This window comes from Salmo trutta, chromosome 9, assembly GCF_901001165.1.
Source record: "Salmo trutta chromosome 9, fSalTru1.1, whole genome shotgun sequence".
NCBI classification, from domain to species: Eukaryota; Metazoa; Chordata; class Actinopteri; order Salmoniformes; family Salmonidae; genus Salmo; species Salmo trutta.
The window spans coordinates 38,458,437-38,479,722 of NC_042965.1; the positions used below are offsets into that span (position 1 = coordinate 38,458,437).

The following is a 21,286-nucleotide window of genomic DNA, read 5'->3' on the forward strand; positions in this document are numbered from 1 at the left end:
ACTGACAAACCTGACTCATTAGTTATATTGTTTTATCCGTATGGTGACATCAGTGTGTCTGCCCCTTGCTCTCCCCCAGCCTCTGAGTCTCCACCTATCTCCCAGGCTGCGCCTGAAGCCATGCGTTATTTTCTATTAAAAAGATAATGAGTCACTGGGGTATGGATGGTTTCAACGGACAAGACTGTTGGACTAGTGACACCATCCAGCGCTAATGGCTAAACTTGGACCGACAGGGAGGGGCTTCTTCTGTCAGCTGTTGCTTGTTGCGCCCAGAGGCACCGCACACTTTCTGGACATTGTTGTGCACACTCACCGTCAGGGGAAACGGTAGCCATATAAAACGGTCTTCCAGTCAATATAAGGTCAGTTCAACTCAAAGACCGTATTCAACTTCGAGGATACTAAGGGAAGGGGTCGTCACAAGTCGATGTCCGTTATTTTGGGGTGATTCAATGCGTAACTGTCTTGAGCGCAACACTAGAAAAGCATAGATTAACTTTTGTTTTTAGGAAATCATCTGGTTTACAACTTTTTTTCTCATTGTCTACTATATATTTACATTACTTTGGCAATTGTCAGCTTGGGGAGAGTAAACTTGGACAGAGTAAACTTTTTTCTTACTTTTCTTATTTGGAGCAGCAGCCAGTTGATCATGGCAGAAGACTTCTACACTCTGGGAACGCTGGGAAGTAGGCAGAGGGTCCCCCGAGACCCTTTCAGAGAGAGTCCGTCACTGGCCTCTCGGTTTATGGACGATGACTTTGGGATGTCCCCTTTCCCTGAAGACTTGTCAATGGACTGGCCCGGTTGGGCTCGGCCTAGCCGGCTCAGCACGCGGCTTTCCGCACCATTCACGGGCACTCTGCGCACAGGGTTTCCACCAACGCGTGCATCGACTGGGCAGCCGCCTGTGTACAGCACGAGATACAGCGAGTCCCCCCGCAGCTCTCCGACCCAGACGCCGGGAGAGCCGTGGAAAGTTTGTGTGAACGTCCACAGCTTCAAACCAGAGGAACTTAACATCAAAACCAAAGATGGGTTTGTAGAAGTATCAGGTGAGGGCATATTAGTTTAGGCTCTATTCAATCTGTATCTCTGAGGCGTTACAGATTGCGCGATATAAATGTAAAGGTCATTTCCGATTGAGGCGTCATACTGTATGCAGGGTTTACAGTGAACGTAGTCTCCGATAAAGCGGGAACATTGCCTTTACATTTCAATCACACTGTAATGCTGAACTTCCGCAATACGAATTGAATAGAGCCATTGTCCTGCTTCAACTATACAGTAATTGACTTGAACACCTCTAAGAAAAAGTGTTGATTGTCAGAGTGCAGTTGCTTTGGGGATCAATAACAAACATTAACAACTCTACTTATATAGGCTATTGTGTCACATTTGAAAATGAAATGATATGCATCCTCTCATACATACAATTAAAGTACACAATAGACATGATTATTTACAAAATAGTTATATTCATATTTAAAATATGTACATCATATATTCTCATAGCCAGCTCATATGATAACAATGTTTGAATACCCTACAACCTACAGTATATGGGGCAGTAGGGTCCATGACTTGCAGATTGCCAGCCCTGTTCATCAAGCCCAGGCACCTGTTCAGATGTCTCCAGAATCACTCACCCATGAGACAGATATAGATTTAAGTGAGGAAGGCCCGTGACAACAGTCTCTGTCCAGAAGGAGACAAGCAACACACTGCTGTTAGTGTTAGAGAATGTTTTGGAACTGTTATTCTGGTGATAGCTGACTAGACCCTTCAGTAATTATTTAATCGTATGCTCTTGTTGTGCTACCATGCTCTGATCCTAGGAACCAAATACACTGAACAGCTTGTTTCTGGAAGTATTATTCTGCCCGGTGATAGCTGACTAGACCCTTCAGTAATTATTTAATCGTATGCTCTTGTTGCGCTACCATGCTCTGATCCTAGGAACCAAATACACTGAACAGCTTGTTTCTGGAAGTATTATTCTGCCTGGCGATAGCTGATTAGTGCCTACACCCCCCTTGAGTATTTCATCAATTCATACAGTATAATCTTTGAGTTTGTTGTGTTTACCAGGCACTGAACTGATTTACTGAAGTCAACTGAACTGAACTGTGCTGATTGTAGAACTAAATAAGTACAGGGGCTATATAAACCTCCAATCCAGGGCATCCATACAATCTTTGAGTTTGTTATGTTTTTACCAGGTTCTGAATGTAGGTTGAAATAAGTATAAAAGATATTTAAAGCTGTCCATGGCTTCTTTAGACTGTAGACCAAATATTTAACGGACAACTGAAGAATGCCAGGTGGAGTGTAAGTTACCGGAGAGAAGAGACTAGGCCTCATACGGAGCTTTTTATAAACACAGTGTTGGTATGCCATTTGGGCCATTCAGTCAGCCTCTGGGGGCTCTTCCTGACTGCCTGCCTCTGTGACCTGACCTGTTCTAAATGTGTGTCTGTGTGAGCATGTCATAAGCATGTTAAAGTCGGGGTTGACGTGGCCAGTCCGTGCTTTCTCTCATGTCATGTGCAGATAGTAACCGTCAAAAATCAACCTAACTTTGGCTGAACAGAGTTTTTGCCTCGTAGTAGTTTCTGAGTTATCACAAAGCAGTGTGTCCTTGGGGCTGCAGCAAAAAAAAAGACACTTTGAATGGATGTATATCATACTTGCAATTAAGAAACTAATGTGATCTGACAAGTGCAGTCTGAGTGTGTTACCAAGGCAGTTAGGAATGTGACATCCGTACCACACGGGACTGAGAAGAGGATGAGAGGCTCAAGGAGACTGAGAGAGGGTGAGAGGCTCAAGGAGACTGAGGGAGGGTGAGAGGCTCAAGGAGACTGAGGGAGGGTGAGAGGCTCAAGGAGACTGAGGGAGGGTGAGAGGCTCAAGGAGACTGAGGGAGAGTGAGAGGCTCAAGGAGACTGAGGGAGGGTGAGAGGCTCAAGGAGACTGAGAGAGGATGAGAGGTTCAAGGAGACTGAGGGAGAGTGAGAGGCTCAAGGAGACTGAGGGAGGGTGAGAGGCTCAAGGAGACTGAGGGAGGGTGAGAGGCTCAAGGAGACTGAGGGAGGGTGAGAGGCTCAAGGAGACTGAGGGAGAGTGAGAGGCTCAAGGAGACTGAGGGAGGGTGAGAGGCTCAAGGAGACTGAGGGAGGGTGAGAGGCTCAAGGAGACTGAGGGAGAGTGAGAGGCTCAAGGAGACTGAGGGAGGGTGAGAGGCTCAAGGAGACTGAGAGAGGATGAGAGGTTCAAGGAGACTGAGAGAGAGGTTGTGATTGGTTGTGTTCTCTCCAGGACAGTTTCTGTTCTCTCCAGATCAGAGCTGTGGTTATATTTCTGTTCTCTCCAGATCAGATCAGAGCTGTGGTTATGTTTCTATTCTCTCCAGACCAGAGCTGTGGTTATGTTTCTGTTCTCTCCAGACCAGAGCTGTGGTTATGTTTCTGTTCTCTCCAGACCAGAGCTGTGGTTATGTTTCTGTTCTCTCCAGATCAGAGCTGTGGTTATGTTTCTATTCTCTCCAGACCAGAGCTGTGGTTATGTTTCTGTTCTCTCCAGACCAGAGCTGTGGTTATGTTTCTGTTCTCTCCAGACCAGAGCTGTGGTTATGTTTCTGTTCTCTCCAGACCAGAGCTGTGGTTATGTTTCTGTTCTCTCCAGACCAGAGCTGTGGTTATGTTTCTATTCTCTCCAGACCAGAGCTGTGGTTATGTTTCTGTTCTCTCCAGACCAGAGCTGAGGTTATGTTTCTTTTCTCTCCAGACCAGAGCTGTGGTTATATTTCTATTATCTCCAGACCAGAGCTGTGGTTATGTTTCTGTTCTCTCCAGACCAGAGCTGTTGTTATATTTCTGTTCTCTCCAGACCAGAGCTGTGGTTATGTTTCTATTCTCTCCAGACCAGAGCTGTGGTTATGTTTCTGTTCTCTCCAGACCAGAGCTGTGGTTATGTTTCTGTTCTCTCCAGACCAGAGCTGTTGTTATATTTCTGTTCTCTCCAGACCAGAGCTGTGGTTATGTTTCTATTCTCTCCAGACCAGAGCTGTGGTTATGTTTCTGTTCTCTCCAGACCAAAGCTGTGGTTATGTTTCTGTTCTCTCCAGACCAGAGCTGTGGTTATGTTTCTGTTCTCTCCAGACCAGAGCTGTGGTTATGTTTCTGTTCTCTCCAGACCAGAGCTGTGGTTATGTTTCTGTTCTCTCCAGACCAGAGCTGTGGTTATGTTTCTGTTCTCTCCAGACCAGAGCTGTGGTTATGTTTCTGTTCTCTCCAGAGCTCTAGGCCAGTCCAGCACTTTCCTCAGGTGTAGACGTCACACAGCGGGGGTATAAGGTTGCACATAGCTGGGTGGGACGGAGCAGAGGGTAGGGGTGTTGGGCAGCGGCTGCTACACTGACATTTAGCTTTCAGAGCAGCTGCACAGACAGGAGTCATAAACAGGACTTTATTAAGATGAGGTGTCCTTCATTCTGGGGCTTTCCAGATCTTTCTTTCCATTTCTCACTTTCTCTATTCCTCCCTCTGTCAGGGTTGGTGATTTCATCATCTGAGAAGAAGTAGGGTTAAGATGGGAAATGGGGAGGGGTTGTTCTGCGTCATTCCTGTGATTATAATAAAGTCCTTTTTTTATTCACTTAATTAGGCATGTCAGTTAAGAACAAACTCTTATTTACAATGACTGCCTACCAGGGAACAGTGGGTTAACTGCCTTGTTCAAGGGTAGAACAACAGATTTTTACCTTGTCTGCTTGGATATTCGATCCAGCAACCTTTTGGTTACTGGCCCAACGCTCTAACCACTAGCTGCTGCCCCTTTGAGTTGAATTTAATTGAATTATATGACCCACCCTTACACCAAGGACTATGTCTAGAGTCCATGTTAACTTCTGGACTCCACAATCCTGCGCTTTAGATAACGACACTGAGATTTTTGCCACATGACATGTTGTTGATTGCACCTCCCACTTATCAGAAGCTATGACCAAGCGAGAGAGATTACACAATTTGACAAAGTATGACTTGTTGGGGTTCGTTGCACTCTGTTCATTGTATTTCATGTTGTTTTTCCCACAGGGAAACATGAAGAGAAGCAGGAGGAAGGAGGCATCGTGACAAAGAACTTCACAAAGAAGATACAGTGAGTATCCATAGCTGCCTGGAACAATAACAACAACAACAAAACAACAAAAACAACAACAAAAACAACAACAATAACAACAACCGATAAACCGATGCACCTTTAGGATCACTTTACTTATTGCAGTCTCCCCAGTACCCACAGGTTGTCATCAGTCTCCCCAGTACCCACAGGTTGTCAGCGGTCTCCCCAGTACCCACAGGTTGTCATCAGTCTCCCCAGTACCCACAGGTTGTCATCAGTCTCCCCAGTTCCCACAGGTTGTCAGCAGTCTCCCCAGTACCCACAGGTTCTCAGCAGTCTCCCCAGTACCCACAGGTTATCAGCAGTCTCCCCAGTACCCACAGGTTATCAGCAGTCTCCCCAGTACCCACAGGTTATCAGCAGTCTCCCCAGTACCCACAGGTTATCAGCAGTCTCCCCAGTACCCACAGGTTGTCAGCAGTCTCCCCAGTACACACAGGTTGTCAGCAGTCTCCCCAGTACACACAGGTTGTCAGCAGTCTCCCCAGTACCCACAGGTTATCAGCAGTCTCCCCAGTACCCACAGGTTCTCAGCAGTCTCCCCAGTACCCACAGGTTTTCATCAGTCTCCCCAGTACCCACAGGTTATCAGCAGTCTCCCCAGTACCCACAGGTTATCAGCAGTCTCCCCAGTACCCACAGGTTATCAGCAGTCTCCCCAGTACACACAGGTTGTCAGCAGTCTCCCCAGTACACACAGGTTGTCAGCAGTCTCCCCAGTACCCACAGGTTATCAGCAGTCTCCCCAGTACCCACAGGTTTTCATCAGTCTCCCCAGTACCCACAGGTTATCAGCAGTCTCCCCAGTACCCACAGGTTATCAGCAGTCTCCCCAGTACCCACAGGTTTTCATCAGTCTCCCCAGTACCCACAGGTTATCAGCAGTCTCCCCAGTACCCACAGGTTATCAGCAGTCTCCCCAGTACCCATAGGTTATCAGCAGTCTCCCCAGTACACACAGGTTATCAAACAGACATTTCACACATCTATTGTTATACAATCCAATATAAAAAATGTTGGCTCATTCCTAGGCGTGCAAAACAATAACAACAACTGATAAACAGTTGTTCCTTTACGAATGCCCTACCTCCTACAGTCTAGCCACGGGTTAGCAGATATTTCAAACAGCTATTTTCATATCAGCCAATATTTAAGGTGCCGCTCATTCCTAGACGCCCTAAACATCAACAACCGATAAACAGTTGTTCCTTTAGGATTACCCTACTTCCTACAGTCATCCCACAGCTAATCTAGCAGACATTTCAATCATCTATTGTCATATGATCTTATATCTAAAAATCAGCTGATTGTCCCAGTAACCCAAGAAAGGCGTCTAGTGTGTAGAACGTTCCATAGAGCCATGCCCCTGTTAATTGGGACTATGGAACATCAGACAGGGGTGCTAATCATGAGTACAGGGGCACTGGCTGCCTCCCAAACGGCACTGTCTTCCCTACAGTACATAGTACACAACACCCTATAGGCCCCAGTCGAAAGTAGTGTACTATATAGGGAATAAGGGGCCATTTGGGACACATCCGGTGTCTTACAGGCGTCACTTCAATGTTGTTCATTTCCCCTTGGCTAATTAGTAGGCAGCTGGTCTGCACAGGCTCCAGCACTACTCTCTCTCTCTGTCATCATATCACCAAGCCCTGTAATTGGAATCCCTTAGATCACACAAACACTCACACCTGCACGCACACACACACACACACACACACACACATACGTTGTGCTCCAGCTAAGCTAAACCAGAAGCAATTGACGGACTGAGAGATAGAATAGTGTGGATAAAAATAACTGTCCTCAATACAGGAATTCTCTGGCTGTAGAGTACAGTAGGCTACACTCAGTGGAGAGAGAGAGGAGACATTTCTGTACTGCCTAATCTAATGTATACATGCATGAGAAACCGTGTGTTGTTTTTAGTCTAAAAGAGTAGAGCTGGGCTATTTCTGGCAGGTTATTCAACTCTGGTGCACGTTGAGCCGAGTCACAGTCAACAGCCTTTAACTGTGACTGTATTCATGATAATGCCCTGCTTTTTTTGCCATTATTGATCTATCAATTGATTGTGGTCTTATAGGATGGTGTCTGTAGGGATAGGATTCAATAAAAATGATTCCAATGGTTAACTACAGATCATTTTTCTCTGAATGTTCTGGAGTGAAAATATAGTGCATCACCAAGGTTAACTACTTTAGTTATTCTAGAAGCAAACACACTGTAACTCAATGTCCCTGGAAGTCTCTGGAATGTCATTCCTGTGTGTTTTGCTGTGAAGGTCTCAGTGTGTTTGTTATTCAGGGCTGTGGGTGGATTGTCATTGTCACTTTGCCTCCTGTCGCTATTCCTGTGATAGACATAATAATACTGGACTGCTTCAGATTGACTCAGTCCATCAGCTGCACAGGCACACACACAGGCACACACACACACACACACACACACACACACACACACACACACACACACACACACACACACACACACACACACACACACACACACACACTCACACAGACAAACACACACTCACACAGACAAACACACACACACACACACAGACACACACACACTCTCTGTATTTTTCTCTCTCTCTTTCTCTCTCTTCTATCTCTCCTCTCTCTCTCTCTTCCCCCAAGCCCTGTTTCACTACCCCTGAATGTTTTTTATATTGGACAGTTTTTGGCAGCCATACAGAATCAATAGGCTAGATAAAAAGAAGTGTAGCCAGAGTTAAACAAAATCCCCATCCGGACAGATAAGGCTCTACAGCCCGGTGTGGCTCGTAATAAGTCGGATGAGTGATTTGACTTTGTCAGAGAGACACTGACTATGCCATGCTGCATTGAGAAAATAGGGGACCGTGAATTGAAGCCTTGAAGGGATGATTTATCCTGAACTCTTCAGTCGCTTCCAACTTTCCACACATGAATGTGTCTGAGGGATCTCTTTCTCCTCACTCTTTCCCCTCTATCCATTGGTCCTTGGCCTCCTTGAACTCCTGTCTTATGGTCAGGCAATTGTCATTTGTGTGTGAAGATGGTAGACTGTAGAGGGGTTATGCTAATGAAATGGAGGGTAGACTCTAGGTCTAGGTCCATGAGGCTGGGTTGTTTATTTAAGGACCTAGGAACACTTGGCAGCTCATATGGAAACTCCTGTGACGGATGGACGGAGGGCTTTATTTGGCCATGCTCCTTGACAAAGACCAGATACCAGTCCGTTTGGAGTCGCTGTCTCTCGTTTGTTCTCGCTCTTTCTCTCCCCTCCCTCTCTCTCGGTCCTTCTGGTGTTTTTTCTTTTCTCTCTCTCTCTCTCTCTCTCTCTCTCTCTCTCTCTCTCTCTCTCTCTCTCTTTTTATCTTTCTCTCTGTCCGTGGGTCTGTCTTTATGTCTCTCTCTCTGGCTACTCTCTATCTCTCACTCTCTGTCTTTCTTTCTCTCTCTCTCACACAATTTATCTGACTTACGACATTAGCATCTGTAAGCAAGGTCACACATATGACTATGGCGAGAATGTGTGTTTAGAACTATTATGGGATGGACGTGCTACTAAAATGTCATAAGTGAGAAAAGACAAGACAAAGCTCAGTATAGGTTAATAAATACCACGCTGACATTTGTGGGATACAAGGCTAGTTGTAGCTCAAACCCAGAGCCATACAGTATACTTCTGTCTGGGCTATCTTCCAATGATACTGTATTTCCTATCTTCTCCAAGGTCAGCTTTGAATCTCTGTCTGTTTATCTCATATTGGTCCAATCATAGCAGGGTTGCATCCGAAAATGCAACCGATTCCCTATATAGTGCACTAATTCTGACCGGTGCATGGGCACTGGTTAAAAGTAGTGCACTACATAGGGAATAGGATACCATTTCAAAAGCAATCTCTGTCAGTTTATCTCATATTGGTCCAATCACGCGAGTCCTCCTCTCTCCATCCTTCAGAATTCTCCTAAACATTTTGACGGAAGGTAATACTGTATCTCACTTTTATTCCTGTCAACACAGAACTCAGTTCTCTGTCTCTCTTTCTCACTCTTTCTCACTTTCTCTCACTCTAACTAAATAAATGTATTTCTCCCTCTCTCTAAACTCTCTGTCTCTCCCTCTCGCTCTAAACTCTCTGTCTCTTCCTCGTTCTCTCGTTCTCTCTCCCTCTCTTTCCTTTAGAATTCTCTTAAACATTTTGACGGAAGGTAACAATATCTCACTGAATCTCTCTTGCTCTCTTTCTCTCTCTCTCTCTTTCTCTCTCTCTCTCCCTCTCTCTCTCTCTCATTTTCCCTCTTTCTTTCTTTCTTTCCCTCTCTCACTACACATTTATGAGGAAGCCATTTATGCTAATCTAGTCATATACAGTATGTATCATATTTTCAGTACAAAAACCTTGGGGGAAAATGGAGAATGAAAAAGCTCTTCTGTCTAACTTGAAATTGTCTGCTACCCATCCACCTGGCTGTTGGGATGAGCTGGTTAGAAAAGTATGTAGATGGAAATTGCAGGTGATAATAAACTTTGCATCAGACAGCCATTTTTTGTATAATTGGAATCTTTATTTCTCAGTCCTGCGCCTGGAGCGAGTCCGTCTCATTTCTTCTTCTTCTTCTTTATTATTTTCTCCCTCATGGCGCCACAAAGATGATGGTAGCCAGAACATTTTAATGAAAACCTGGAAAATACATTTACATTTATCTCTGGGGTGTGAGATTACGCATTCGGAATGAGCGAAGGCCAAAGAGGGAGAGAAAAAAATAGTTTTCAACAACAATTTCATCTGCAGCCAAGGTTTCTCCTCACGGACAGTTTTACACCCTCTGTTTATAACTGATAGTGTTAAATCCTCTGTTTATAACTGGAGGCTGTTATGAGATAGTGTTAAATCCTCTGTATATAACTGGAGGCTGTCGACAAGATGTCAATCAAATCTGTGTCTTGGCACCAAACGGTATTTGCAGTACTGCTGAGGTGAGGTTAATGTTTTTAAGACGTCCAAGCACAGGGGTGTACACTTCATTTTTTTTGCTCTTTCTCTCACACCTGTTCTCTCTGTTTTTGTAGTTACCAACCTTTTCAAGACCCTCAAGCTTAAAAGTCTATGTACGAGTCTCTCACATATGTTCTGTCTTTCTCTCTCCTTCCCAGGATTCCAACCGACGTTGACCCTGTGACGGTCTTCGCCTCCTTGTCGCCAGAGGGGGTGTTGATCATCGAGGCGCGGCAGAGCCCTCCCTACTACCTCTTCAGTAACGAAGGTCCCCAGGGAGAGATGGAGGAGGCCAGCCAGAGCCAAGAGGCCAGGCCCCAGGAGGCCGCCATGGTCTAGGAAGAAGCCCAGGACCGAGCTCTCTTCCCTGGGGAGACACAGGCTCACCCCGGGCCCCCCTTTCGGGACAACCATGGCGTACAGAGCCAGATTTGACCCAAAAATCATGTATGTTTGATAATTGGCACTAATTTAACTCCATAATTGAGCATCCAGCAGAGTAGAGGAAGAGCTAACATGTTCAAAGCCTTGGAGATCCTCAGCATATGTTGTAGCACCTACATTACCCTATTTCCTTTGTAGACTACTTCTGACCCCTAAATAGGGAATAGGGTGTCAAAGAAACACCCTGATTTTCATTTTGAGTGTAAAGTAATCGCTCAATCTTCCCCCTAAAAAATTTTTTTTTTTTTGTGTATCTCTTGGTAGCCATGCTGCTTGGTTCTCGCACCGATTTAATTACAAGTCACAAACTAAATCAATCCACTGTCTCACAGTAGCATTGCTACTCTATACTGGTACAGCATGCCGTCCATTCTATGCTGTCCCAGGTATATGCAGTGCTGAACTGACCTGTTCAGATACTGACAGAGGCTGGCTCAAGGCTGGGAGCCCATTCTATCTGGGTCGTTCCGTAATGTCATGTCTCCCTGCAGTATTTCACACGTTATTTGACGGATATGCATCATGCAATGTCTTTTATGTGTAATTGATCCATTGTCAATCATATTATGTTGAATGAGTAAATTTTAAGAAGCTCATTGAAATTCATAAGCAAGTCGTACAATATGACTGAGTGGGAAGATAAGTTATAGTCTCATTATCGTTATAGTGTGTGTTGATATTGTATTATACCCCAATGTAGGTGACTGACTGTAAATAAATTGCACTGTAGCTTACCTACCGTATATACCGATCCAAATCCATACACAGGTCTATTCAAGTGCCGTGATTGCCCTAACTAGAGGTCTTACAAAATAATGTTCTTTGCATTTTTTTATTTGTACATGTGATGATGACGTTGTGTTGGTTCTTGGTGCAAAGGTAATAAACTTTTTGCCAGACTTTTCCCATCCCTCCCTCCTCCTCCCCCCCCCTCTCTCTCTCTCTCCCATCCGTCCCTCCTCACCTCCCTCTGCCCTCCCTCCTTCTCTCTCCCCCCTCTCTCTCTCTCTCTCTCTCCCATCCCTCCCTCCTCACCTCCCTCTGCCCTCCCTCCTCTCCTCCTCCCTCTCTCTCTCTCCCATCCCTCCCTCCTCACCTCCCTCTGCCCTCCCTCCTCTCCTCCTCCCTCTCTCGCTCTCTCTCCCATCCGTCCCTCCTCTCCTTCCTCTGCCCTCCCTCCTCTCCTCCTCCCTCTCTCGCTCTCTCTCCCATCCCTCCCTCCTCACCTCCCTCTGCCCTCCCTCCTCTCCTCCTCCCTCTCTCGCTCTCTCTCCCATCCTCTCCTCCCTCTGCCCTCCCTCCTCTCCTCCTCCCTCTCTCTCTCTCTCTCCCATCCGTCCCTCCTCACCTCCCTATGCCCTCCCTCCTCTCCTCCTCCCTCTCTTCCCTCTTCTTGATATCTTTGTATTTGTTTATGCAATAAAACCTCCCATCAATCCCAGTGTGTGTTCACATCTGTGTGTTTTGTTCTGTGGATTTGTGCCATGTACAGTATGGGCCAGAATCCAAGACGTCTGTCCGACAGTGCCCAACAACAGGAATTGGGTAACATATCAGTGCATTTGGAAAGTATTCAGACCCCTTGACTTTTTCTACATTTTGTTACTTTACAGCCTTATTCTAAAATTGATTACAATGGGTGTTTTCTTCTCCTCAATCTACACACAATACCCCATAATGACAAAGCAAAAACAGGTTTAGACTTTTTTGTAATCTTATTAAAAATAAAATGTCACATTTACATAAGTATTCAGACCCTTTACTCAGTCCTATGTTGAAGTACATTTGGCAGCGAATACAGCCTCGAGTCTTCTTGGGTACGACGCTACAAGCTTGGCACACCTGTATTTGGGGAGTTTCACCCATTCTTCACTGCAGATCCTCTCAAACTCTGTCAGGTTGGATGAGGAGCATTTCTGCACAGCTGTTTTCAGGTCTCTCCAGAGATTTTTGAGGGTACAAGGCTCTGTCTGGGCCACTCAAGGTCATTCACAGACTTGTCCCTAAGCCATTCCTGCGTTGTCTTGGCCGAGTGCTTAGGGTCGTTGTCCTGTTCAAAGGTGAACCTTCACCCCAGTCTGAGGTCCTGAGTGCTCTGGAGCAGGTTTCATCAAGGATCTCTCTGTACTTTGCTCCGTTCATCTTTCCCTCGATACTGACTAGTCTCCCAGTCCGTGCCGGTGAAAAACATCCCCACATGATGCTGCCACCACCATGCTTCACTGTAGGGATGGTGCCAGGTTTCCTCCACACAGGAGGCTTGGCGTTCAGGCCAAAAAGTTCAATCTTGGTTTCATCAGACCAGAGACTCTTGCTTCTCATGCTCTGAGAGTCCTTTAGGAGCCTTTTGGCAAACTCCAAGCGGGCTGTCATGTGCCTTTTACTGAGAAGTTGCTTCCATTTGGCCACTCTACCATAAAAGCCTGATTGGTGGAGTGCTGCAGAGATGGTTTTCCTTCTGGAAGGTTCCATCTCCACAGAGGAACTCTGGAGCTCTGTCAGAGTGACCATTGGGTTCTTGGTCACCTCCCTGACCAAGGCCATTCTCCCCCGATTGCTCAGTTTGGCTGGGGTGCCAGCTCTAGGAAGAGTCTTGGTGGTTCCAAACTTCCTCCATTTAAGAATGATGGAGGTCACTGTGTTCTTGGGGACCTTCAATGCGGCAGAAATGTTTTGGTACCCTTCCCCCAGATCTTTGCCTCGCCACAATCTTGTCTCGGAGCTCTACAGACAATTCCTTTGACCTCATGGCTTGCTTTTTGCTCTGACATGCACTGTCAACTGTGGGACCTTAAATAGACAGATGTGTTTCTTTCTAAATCATTTCCAATCATTCAATCAATCATTTACCACAGGTGGACTCCAATCAAGTTGAAGAAACATTTCAAGGATGATCAATAGAAACAGGATGCACCTGAGCTCAATTTCGAGTCTCATATCAAAGGGTCTGAATACTTACAGTTGAAGTCGCAAGTTTACATACACTTAGATTGGAGTCATTAAAATTTGTTTTTCAACCACTCCACAAATTTCTTAACAAACTAGAGTTTTGGCAAGTCGGTTAGGACATCTACTTTGTGCATGACACAAGTAACGTTTCCAACAATTGTTTACAGACAGATTATTTCACTTATAATTCACTGCATCACAATTCCAGTGGGACAGAAGTTTACATACACTAAGTTGATTGTGCCTTTAAACAGCTTGGAAAATTCCAGAAAATTATGTAATGGCTTTAAAAGCTTCTGATAGGCTAATTGAAATCATTTGAGTCAATTGGAGGTGTACCTGTGGATGTATTTCAAGGCCTACCTTCAAACTTAGTGCCTCTTTGCTTGACATCATGGGAAAATCTAAAGAAATCAGCCAAGAACTAAGAAAAAAAATTGTAGACCTCCACAAGTCTGGTTCATCTTTGGGAGCAATTTCCAAACGCCTGAAGATACCACGTTCATCTGTACAAACAATAGTACGCAAGTATAAACACCATGGGGCCACGCAGCCGTCATACCGCTCAGGAAGGAGATGCGTTCTGTCTCCTAGAGATGAACATACTTTGGTGCGAAAAGTGCAAATCAATCCCAGCACAACAGCAATTAACCTTGTGAAGATGCTGGAGGAAACAGGTACAAAAGCATCTATATCCACAGTAAAACGAGTCCTATATCGACATAACCTGAAAGGCCGCTCAGCAAGGAAGAAGTCACTGCTCCAAAACAGCCATAAAAAAGCCAGACTACGGTTTGCAACTGCACATGGGGACAAAGATCGGACATTTTGGAGAAATTTGTGGGCAGAATTGAAAAAGCGTGCGCAAGTAAGGAGGCCTACAAATCTGACTCAGTTACACCTGCTCTGTCAGGAGGAATGGTGGGAAGCTTGGGAAGTCAACTTATTGTGGGAAGCGTGTGGAAGGCTACCTGAAACGTTTGACCCAAGTTAAACAATTTGAAGGCAATGCTACCAAATACTAATTGAGTGTATGTAAACTTCTGACCCACTGGGAACGTGATGAAAGAAATAAAAGCTGAAATAAATCGTTCTCTCTACTATTATTCTGACATTTCACATTCTTAAAATAAAGTGGTGATCCTAACTGACATAAGATAAGGAATTATTATTAGGGTGAAATGTCAGGAATTGTGAAAAACTGAGTTTAAATGTATTTGGCTAAGGTGTATGTAAACTTCCGAATTTTTTTTCTTTTTCTAAAAACCTGTTTCCACTTTGTCATTATGGGGTATTGTGTTGTCATTATGGGGTATTGTGTTGTCATTATGGGGTATTGTGATGTCATTATGGGGTATTGTGATGCCATTATTGGGTATTATGTATAGATTGATGAGGAACAACATTGATTTAATCCATTTTAGAATAAGGCTGTAACGTAACAAAATGTGGAAAAAAATCAAATGGTCTGAATAGTTTCTGAATGCACTGCATTGGTGTGTGTTTCAAGTGGCACCCTTTCCCTTTATAATGCACCACTCACGGTCCATAGGGCTCTGGTCAAATGTTGTGCACTATAAATAAAGTCTACAGGGTCACATTTGGGATGCAGCCCAAGGATGAATACAGGGGAGCTTGGCACTGCCATGAGTGAGGGGCAACAAGAGGGCATTACTAGATTAGTTATTTCACTACAGGGTGAACAATTGGAGGATTATGTCGCTTGCTGTGTCACACAAAATAGTGTTGTCTTCAGACTAAGGTGTTATGAAGGCATAGTGTTAGAATTAGAATTTTGGGGATGTACTGAGAATAGGCTTCTGGTTATCCCTAGAATTCATTTTGATTCTGTCAACAAATATGTTTTATCCTCCTATTTTACTGAGTGGAGCTAAAACCCTTCCATTGTGATGTTGTACTGTAGCTACGATCAAAACCGTGGTTGTCTCCTTGGCCACGTTGCTCATCCTGAACTGACACATGTACTGTAAAACTCAGCAGTGCGAACATGCTGTATGTTGTGTGTCTAATCCTTTTAAAGGCATTATAATTAATGAATCTTCATCATCGAAAACGGTAACTGTATGCATGTGATTATCAACTACAAAAGGTTATTTTGAGGTGGCTGTGTCAATATGATCACACAAGGAATACCAAAACAGATGGAATATTGATTGTAAGTCGCTCTGGAAAAGAGTGTATGCTAAATGACTAAAATGTAAATGTAAATGATTGTAACAAAATGAACGACAACAGGACAAAGCATTAGCTTTTTCATTTGATATTGGTTTATTGGAGCTCCAAACGGTGCATGGTCACAGTGACAGTGTGTGGTTCTTCACTCACATGCACATTGACAGAATCAGGGTTATTATGCAAGCTTTTGCTGCTAGCTGGTGAAGAAGTAGCCTGGTCCCAGATCTGTTTGTCCTGTCTTGCCAATTCTTATGGTCATTGTCTACAACTGGTAGAACAAACAGATCTGGGACCAGGCTATTCATGAAGAGGAAGTCTGCAGAATGTAGGCGCTTGGGATGGATGTCTTGAATCTTAGCAAATTCCTTATGAAATTACAGCCATGTCTCTCTCTCTCTCTCTCTCTCTCTCTGTCTGTCACGCCCTCTCTCTCTCTCTCTCTCTCTCTCTCTCTCTCTGTCTGTCACGCCCTCTCTCTCTCTCTCTCTCTCTCTCTCTCTCTCTCTCTCTCTCTCTCTCTCTCTCTCTCTCTCTCTCTCTCTCTCTCTCTCTCTCTCTCTCTCTCTCCATCTCTCTCTCTCTCTCTCTCCATCTCTCTCTCTCTCTCTCTCCATCTCTCTCTCTACTTGGTGTATGCCTGTTGCTCCATATCAGGGTGCTCTGGAACTTCCAGCTCCTGAGAGTGGTGGGCCCCCTCCTCTGATGGACTCATGCCTGGCTCGTGCTCCTCAGGCCGGGGCAGGGCCTCAGCTGCCTCCTCTGAGCCCTCCGGGTGCTGGAGCTCTTCGTCATGGTCTTGGGCTGGGTCTGTTTTGTGTTCCCCGTGGTCGGACGTGACTGTGTCTGGGGAGTCAGGGGCATGAAGGTGCTCAAATGGCTCGGTGGGATCTGGAAGCCCTTCTCCCTCTCTTCCCTCTTCATCTGCAGGCTCTTGGGGGTGGGTCTCCAACTCTCCAGCTGGTTTAGTGTGTGTCTCCCCCTCCTCTGCTCCTCCTCTCCCTTCCTCATGGCTCTTTGGCCCAGCCGTGGCGCTGTCTGGCTGAGCCTCTTCTCCAGGGACCTCCCGTGCTAACTTGTCCCCATCCTCGGGTGGCTCTGTGGGGGGTGTTGTGCCAGGCTCTGTGGGGGTGAAGTCTGAGGCCTCCAGGGATACAGGGGCCACAGCAGGGGCAGATGGAGAAGGCTGGGAGTCTGTGGCAGCTACGGTAGTCTCCTCTGGCTTGGCTCCACCCTCCTCTCCCTCTTCTCTTATGGTCTCCTTCTCCACCTTCGTAGTTAGACAAGCAGCAGTAAAGAAAATACAGGAAGCACACACATTATGATTCAAGGTTTGTGTTCTAACTTTGTCCTTCTAATGTACATGACAGAAAACAATAAACAGGACAGGACATGGACATGGACAGATTACTAGGAAAACTAGGAAATACCAATGATTCCTACTTCCTATGCTATACTTTCTTTTATGTGTCCAAGTCCAGGAAGTGACCTAAACAGACAATGTGTACCACATACAGTTGAGGCGTTTGGGGTTTCACCCCTTGTTACCTGAATGGGAATTATGATGTCATCAGGGATGCTGGAGTCAGGAAGTGAAGCCTCTACAGTCAGAATTCCATCACCAGACAGAGAGGATCGTATGGTCTTAGAGACAATACCTGTCGGGATCCTGGGAAAGCACAGCACCCTTTTACATTTACACAACTTAGTATCATAAGTTATGTGTACAAAACCGTTGTGTCATAATGCTGATAAATACAGTTGTCATAAGCATTTATATTGCTACATGTTGGTGTAAAGGAGAGTTAATTGGGTACTCAAAACATTTCTCCTAGCTGCATTGTATTCTATAACATCAACTGTTGAAGCTGAAAAACATTTCTCACATGCTGTGTTGAACATCGATCAGCTTGGAAACTTACATGTATCTCCTGGTGAAACACCTAGCAATAAAACCATGCTCATCTGCTCTCTCTTCATGAGTCCCTGGGGATGAAATGTCAACTATATTAGAATAATACTAATAATATAGAGACCCACAGTGGAGCTAGACAACACTGAGACAGGAGGGTGAAGCTAGACAACACTGAGACAGGAGGGTGAAGCTAGACAACACTGAGACAGCAGGGTGGAGCTAGACAACACTGAGACAGCAGGGTGGAGCTAGACAACACTGAGACAGCAGGGTGGAGCTAGACAACACTGAGACAGGAGGGTGAAGCTAGACAACACTGAGACAGGAGGGTGAAGCTAGACAACACTGAGACAGCAGGGTGGAGCTAGACAACACTGACACAGCAGGGTGCAGCTAGGCAACACTGAGACAGCAGGGTGGAGCTAGACAACACTGAGACAGCAGGGTGGAGCTAGACAACACTGAGACAGCAGGGTGGAGCTAGGCAACACTGAGACAGCAGGGTGGAGCTAGACAACACTGAGACAGGAGGGTGGAGCTAGGCAACACTGAGACAGCAGGGTGGAGCAAGGCAACACTGAGACAGCAGGGTGGAGCTAGACAACACTGAGACAGCAGGGTGGAGCTAGTCAACACTGAGACAGCAGGGTGGAGCTAGGCAACACTGAGACAGCAGGGTGGAGCTAGACAACACTGAGACAGCAGGGTGGAGCTAGGCAACACTGAGACAGCAGGGTGGAGCTAGACAACACTGAGACAGCAGGGTGGAGCTAGACAACACTGAGACAGCAGGGTGGAGCTAGACAACACTGAGACAGCAGGGTGGACACCACTGAGACAGAAGGGTGGAGCTAGACAACACTGAGACAGCAGGGTGGAGCTAGGCAACACTGAGACAGCAGGGTGGAGCAAGGCAACACTGAGACAGCAGGGTGGAGCTAGACAACACTGAGACAGCAGGGTGGAGCTAGACAACACTGAGACAGCAGGGTAGAGCTAGGAAACACTGAGACAGCAGGGTGGAGCTAGACAACACTGGGACAGCAGGGTGGAGCTAGGCAACACTGAGACAGCAGGGTGGAGCTAGACAACACTGAGACAGCAGGGTAGAGCTAGGCAACACTGAGACAGCAGGGTGGAGCTAGACAACACTGAGACAGCAGGGTGGAGCTAGACAACACTGAGACAGCAGGGTGGAGCTAGACAACACTGACACAGCAGGGTGGAGCTAGACAACACTGAGACAGCAGGGTGGAGCTAGACAACACTGAGACAGCAGGGTGGAGCTAGGCAACACTGAGACAGCAGGGTGGAGCTAGACAACACTGAGACAGCAGGGTGGAGCTAGGCAACACTGAGACAGCAGGGTGGAGCTAGACAACACTGAGACAGCAGGGTGGAGCTAGACAACACTGAGACAGCAGGGTGGAGCTAGGCAACACTGAGACAGCAGGGTGGAGCTAGACAACACTGAGACAGCAGGGTGGAGCTAGACAACACTGAGACAGCAGGGTGGAGCTAGACAACACTGACACAGCAGGGTGGACACCACTGAGACAGAAGGGTGGAGCTAGACAACTCTGAGACAGCAGGGTGGAGCTAGGCAACACTGAGACAGCAGGGTGGAGCTAGGCAACACTGAGACAGCAGGGTGGAGCTAGACAACACTGAGACAGCAGGGTGGAGCTAGACAACACTGACACAGCAGGGTGGACACCACTGAGACACAAGGGTGGAGCTAGACAACACTGAGACAGCAGGGTGGAGCTAGACAACACTGAGACAGCAGGGTGGAGCTAGGCAACACTGAGACAGCAGGGTGGACACCACTGAGACAGAAGGGTGGAGCTAGACAACACTGAGACAGCAGGGGCGTAATCATCAGTCTAGAACATTGCAACGGAAACCGTTTACTATTGGACAAATTCAGGTCCCTTCCCGTTTAGTTCTGTTTGATTCCGTTTGGTTCCGTTTGGTTCTGTTTGGTTCCTAGTAAATACACCCCAGATCCCAGATTGCGTCACAGATATATTATTGTTGTATGCCACCACAACCCTGCTCTCTTAATTTCCCTGAGCTTGTTATTCCACTAACTCACCCAAACTCTGTCCTATGGGCATCTGGACTTAAAGCCAGACTGTTTGTATAGAGAGAGCCTTCTTCATACATTTTTACAATGCTGACACATATCAGTACACTGTTTGTGCTATAGCATGACAGGATAATTTTAATGAAATTGGCACTATAATAACTCAATCATAGTTGCAGGATAACTTCTACATACAGTATGTTCCAACGTTTGAACGTCTTGACCGTTTGAACATCTTGAAGAACGATCTGGCCTTAATGGCCATGTAGTCTTGTCGTCTTATAATCTCCACCCAGCACAGCCAGAAGAGGACTGGCCACCCCTCAGAGCCTGGTTCCTCTCTAGGTTTCTTCCTAGGTCCCTGTCTTTCTATGGAGTTTTTCCAAGCCACTGTCTTTCTGCATCTGCCATACTTGTTCTCTGGGTTTTCAGGCTGGGTATCTGTAAAGCACTTTGTGACATCTGCTATTGTAAAAAGGTATTTTGATTGATTGATGGATACAACACAGAAACATTTTAGTTTAAATTGACTGTATCTATGGCGCTATAACATAACTGGGGAATTTCAGTTTAAATAGGTCCAGTATCTATACTATGACATTACAGGAGCATTTCAATATAGTTTCAGAACAGGTAGGCCTACCTCCGATCTCCAGGAAGCCGCTACGGGTCCTGAGAGTGATCTCTGCAGGGGAGAAGTGACTGACATCCAGGGTGATCCTCCAATTGTGCCCCTCCACCCGGACCTCCGACAGCCCCTTCAACCCTGCAGACTCTACCCTGCTCAGCTTGGGGGCTTGCTGGTGCATGGAGGAGGCCGGGGCCGGAAAGGAGGGCACCAAGAGGGGCGGAGAGGGAATGTACCCAGTCCAGGAGCTGGCTGCCAGGCGTCTATGGATGTTATCTATCCAGCTGAGGTCACGGAGGTCTCCGGCCTCCAGGAACGGTGGCAGGCCGAAATCTTGGTTGGGAAGGAGGTTGCTAGGGATGGGCTGCTGCCACCAGCTCCACAGGGGGGACCAGAAGAAGTCCCTAGAGGTGTGAGGACGTGATGGGGGCCCTGGTGCCGATGGGGCCGCTGCTTTGGTCTGCTCGGTCATGGTTCAGAAAAATGTTACAAGGTTGGAGAGAGAGAGAGACACACAGCAAGTAAAAATGCTGGAGTGCTAACTGTAACAATACAGGAGGAAAGGAGGAAAGCACTGTGCAGCGAAGACAGAGATGTCTCTGGGGCTCTTTATATACCCACCCTGTCTGTTTTAGCACTTAATAAGCAGTAACAGTTATCTTATGAGAGGGGAATGTGAGGGTGAGGTGATAGGTGCACCTAGGAGTCAGAGCTGTTACCTCTCTGTAGACAGGCCCAGGGGAAGGGGGCATACACAGAGAGCATTACACATGGAAACCTATTCCCTTTATAGTGCACTACTTTAGGATGCTAGTCAAAGGGGCTTTGGTCAGGAGTAGTGCATTATATAGGGAATAGGGTGCCATTTGGGCAAAGCCAGAA

The 21,286-nt window shown here is 46.2% G+C and overlaps 2 protein-coding genes across 2 annotated transcripts; one reads left to right on the plus strand and one right to left on the minus strand.

Moving 5' to 3' along the window:
- Window positions 1-286: 286 nt before the first annotated feature.
- Window positions 287-11,559, plus strand: LOC115200514 (heat shock protein beta-8). Its single transcript, XM_029763639.1, has 4 exons — window positions 287-365; window positions 643-1,058; window positions 5,103-5,166; window positions 10,345-11,559. The coding sequence occupies exons 2-4, from the start codon at window positions 656-658 to the stop codon at window positions 10,523-10,525; spliced, it is 648 nt and encodes a 215-aa protein (XP_029619499.1). The 5' UTR covers window positions 287-365; window positions 643-655; the 3' UTR covers window positions 10,526-11,559.
- Window positions 11,560-16,323: 4,764 nt separating this feature from the next.
- Window positions 16,324-20,997, minus strand: LOC115200515 (heat shock protein 67B1). Its single transcript, XM_029763640.1, has 4 exons — window positions 20,420-20,997; window positions 17,695-17,758; window positions 17,321-17,441; window positions 16,324-17,042 (listed from the first exon to the last, which is right to left on the minus strand). Exons 1-4 carry the CDS (start codon window positions 20,874-20,876, stop codon window positions 16,398-16,400), a joined length of 1,287 nt encoding a protein of 428 aa, XP_029619500.1. The 5' UTR covers window positions 20,877-20,997; the 3' UTR covers window positions 16,324-16,397.
- Between the last annotated feature and the right edge of the window lie 289 nt (window positions 20,998-21,286).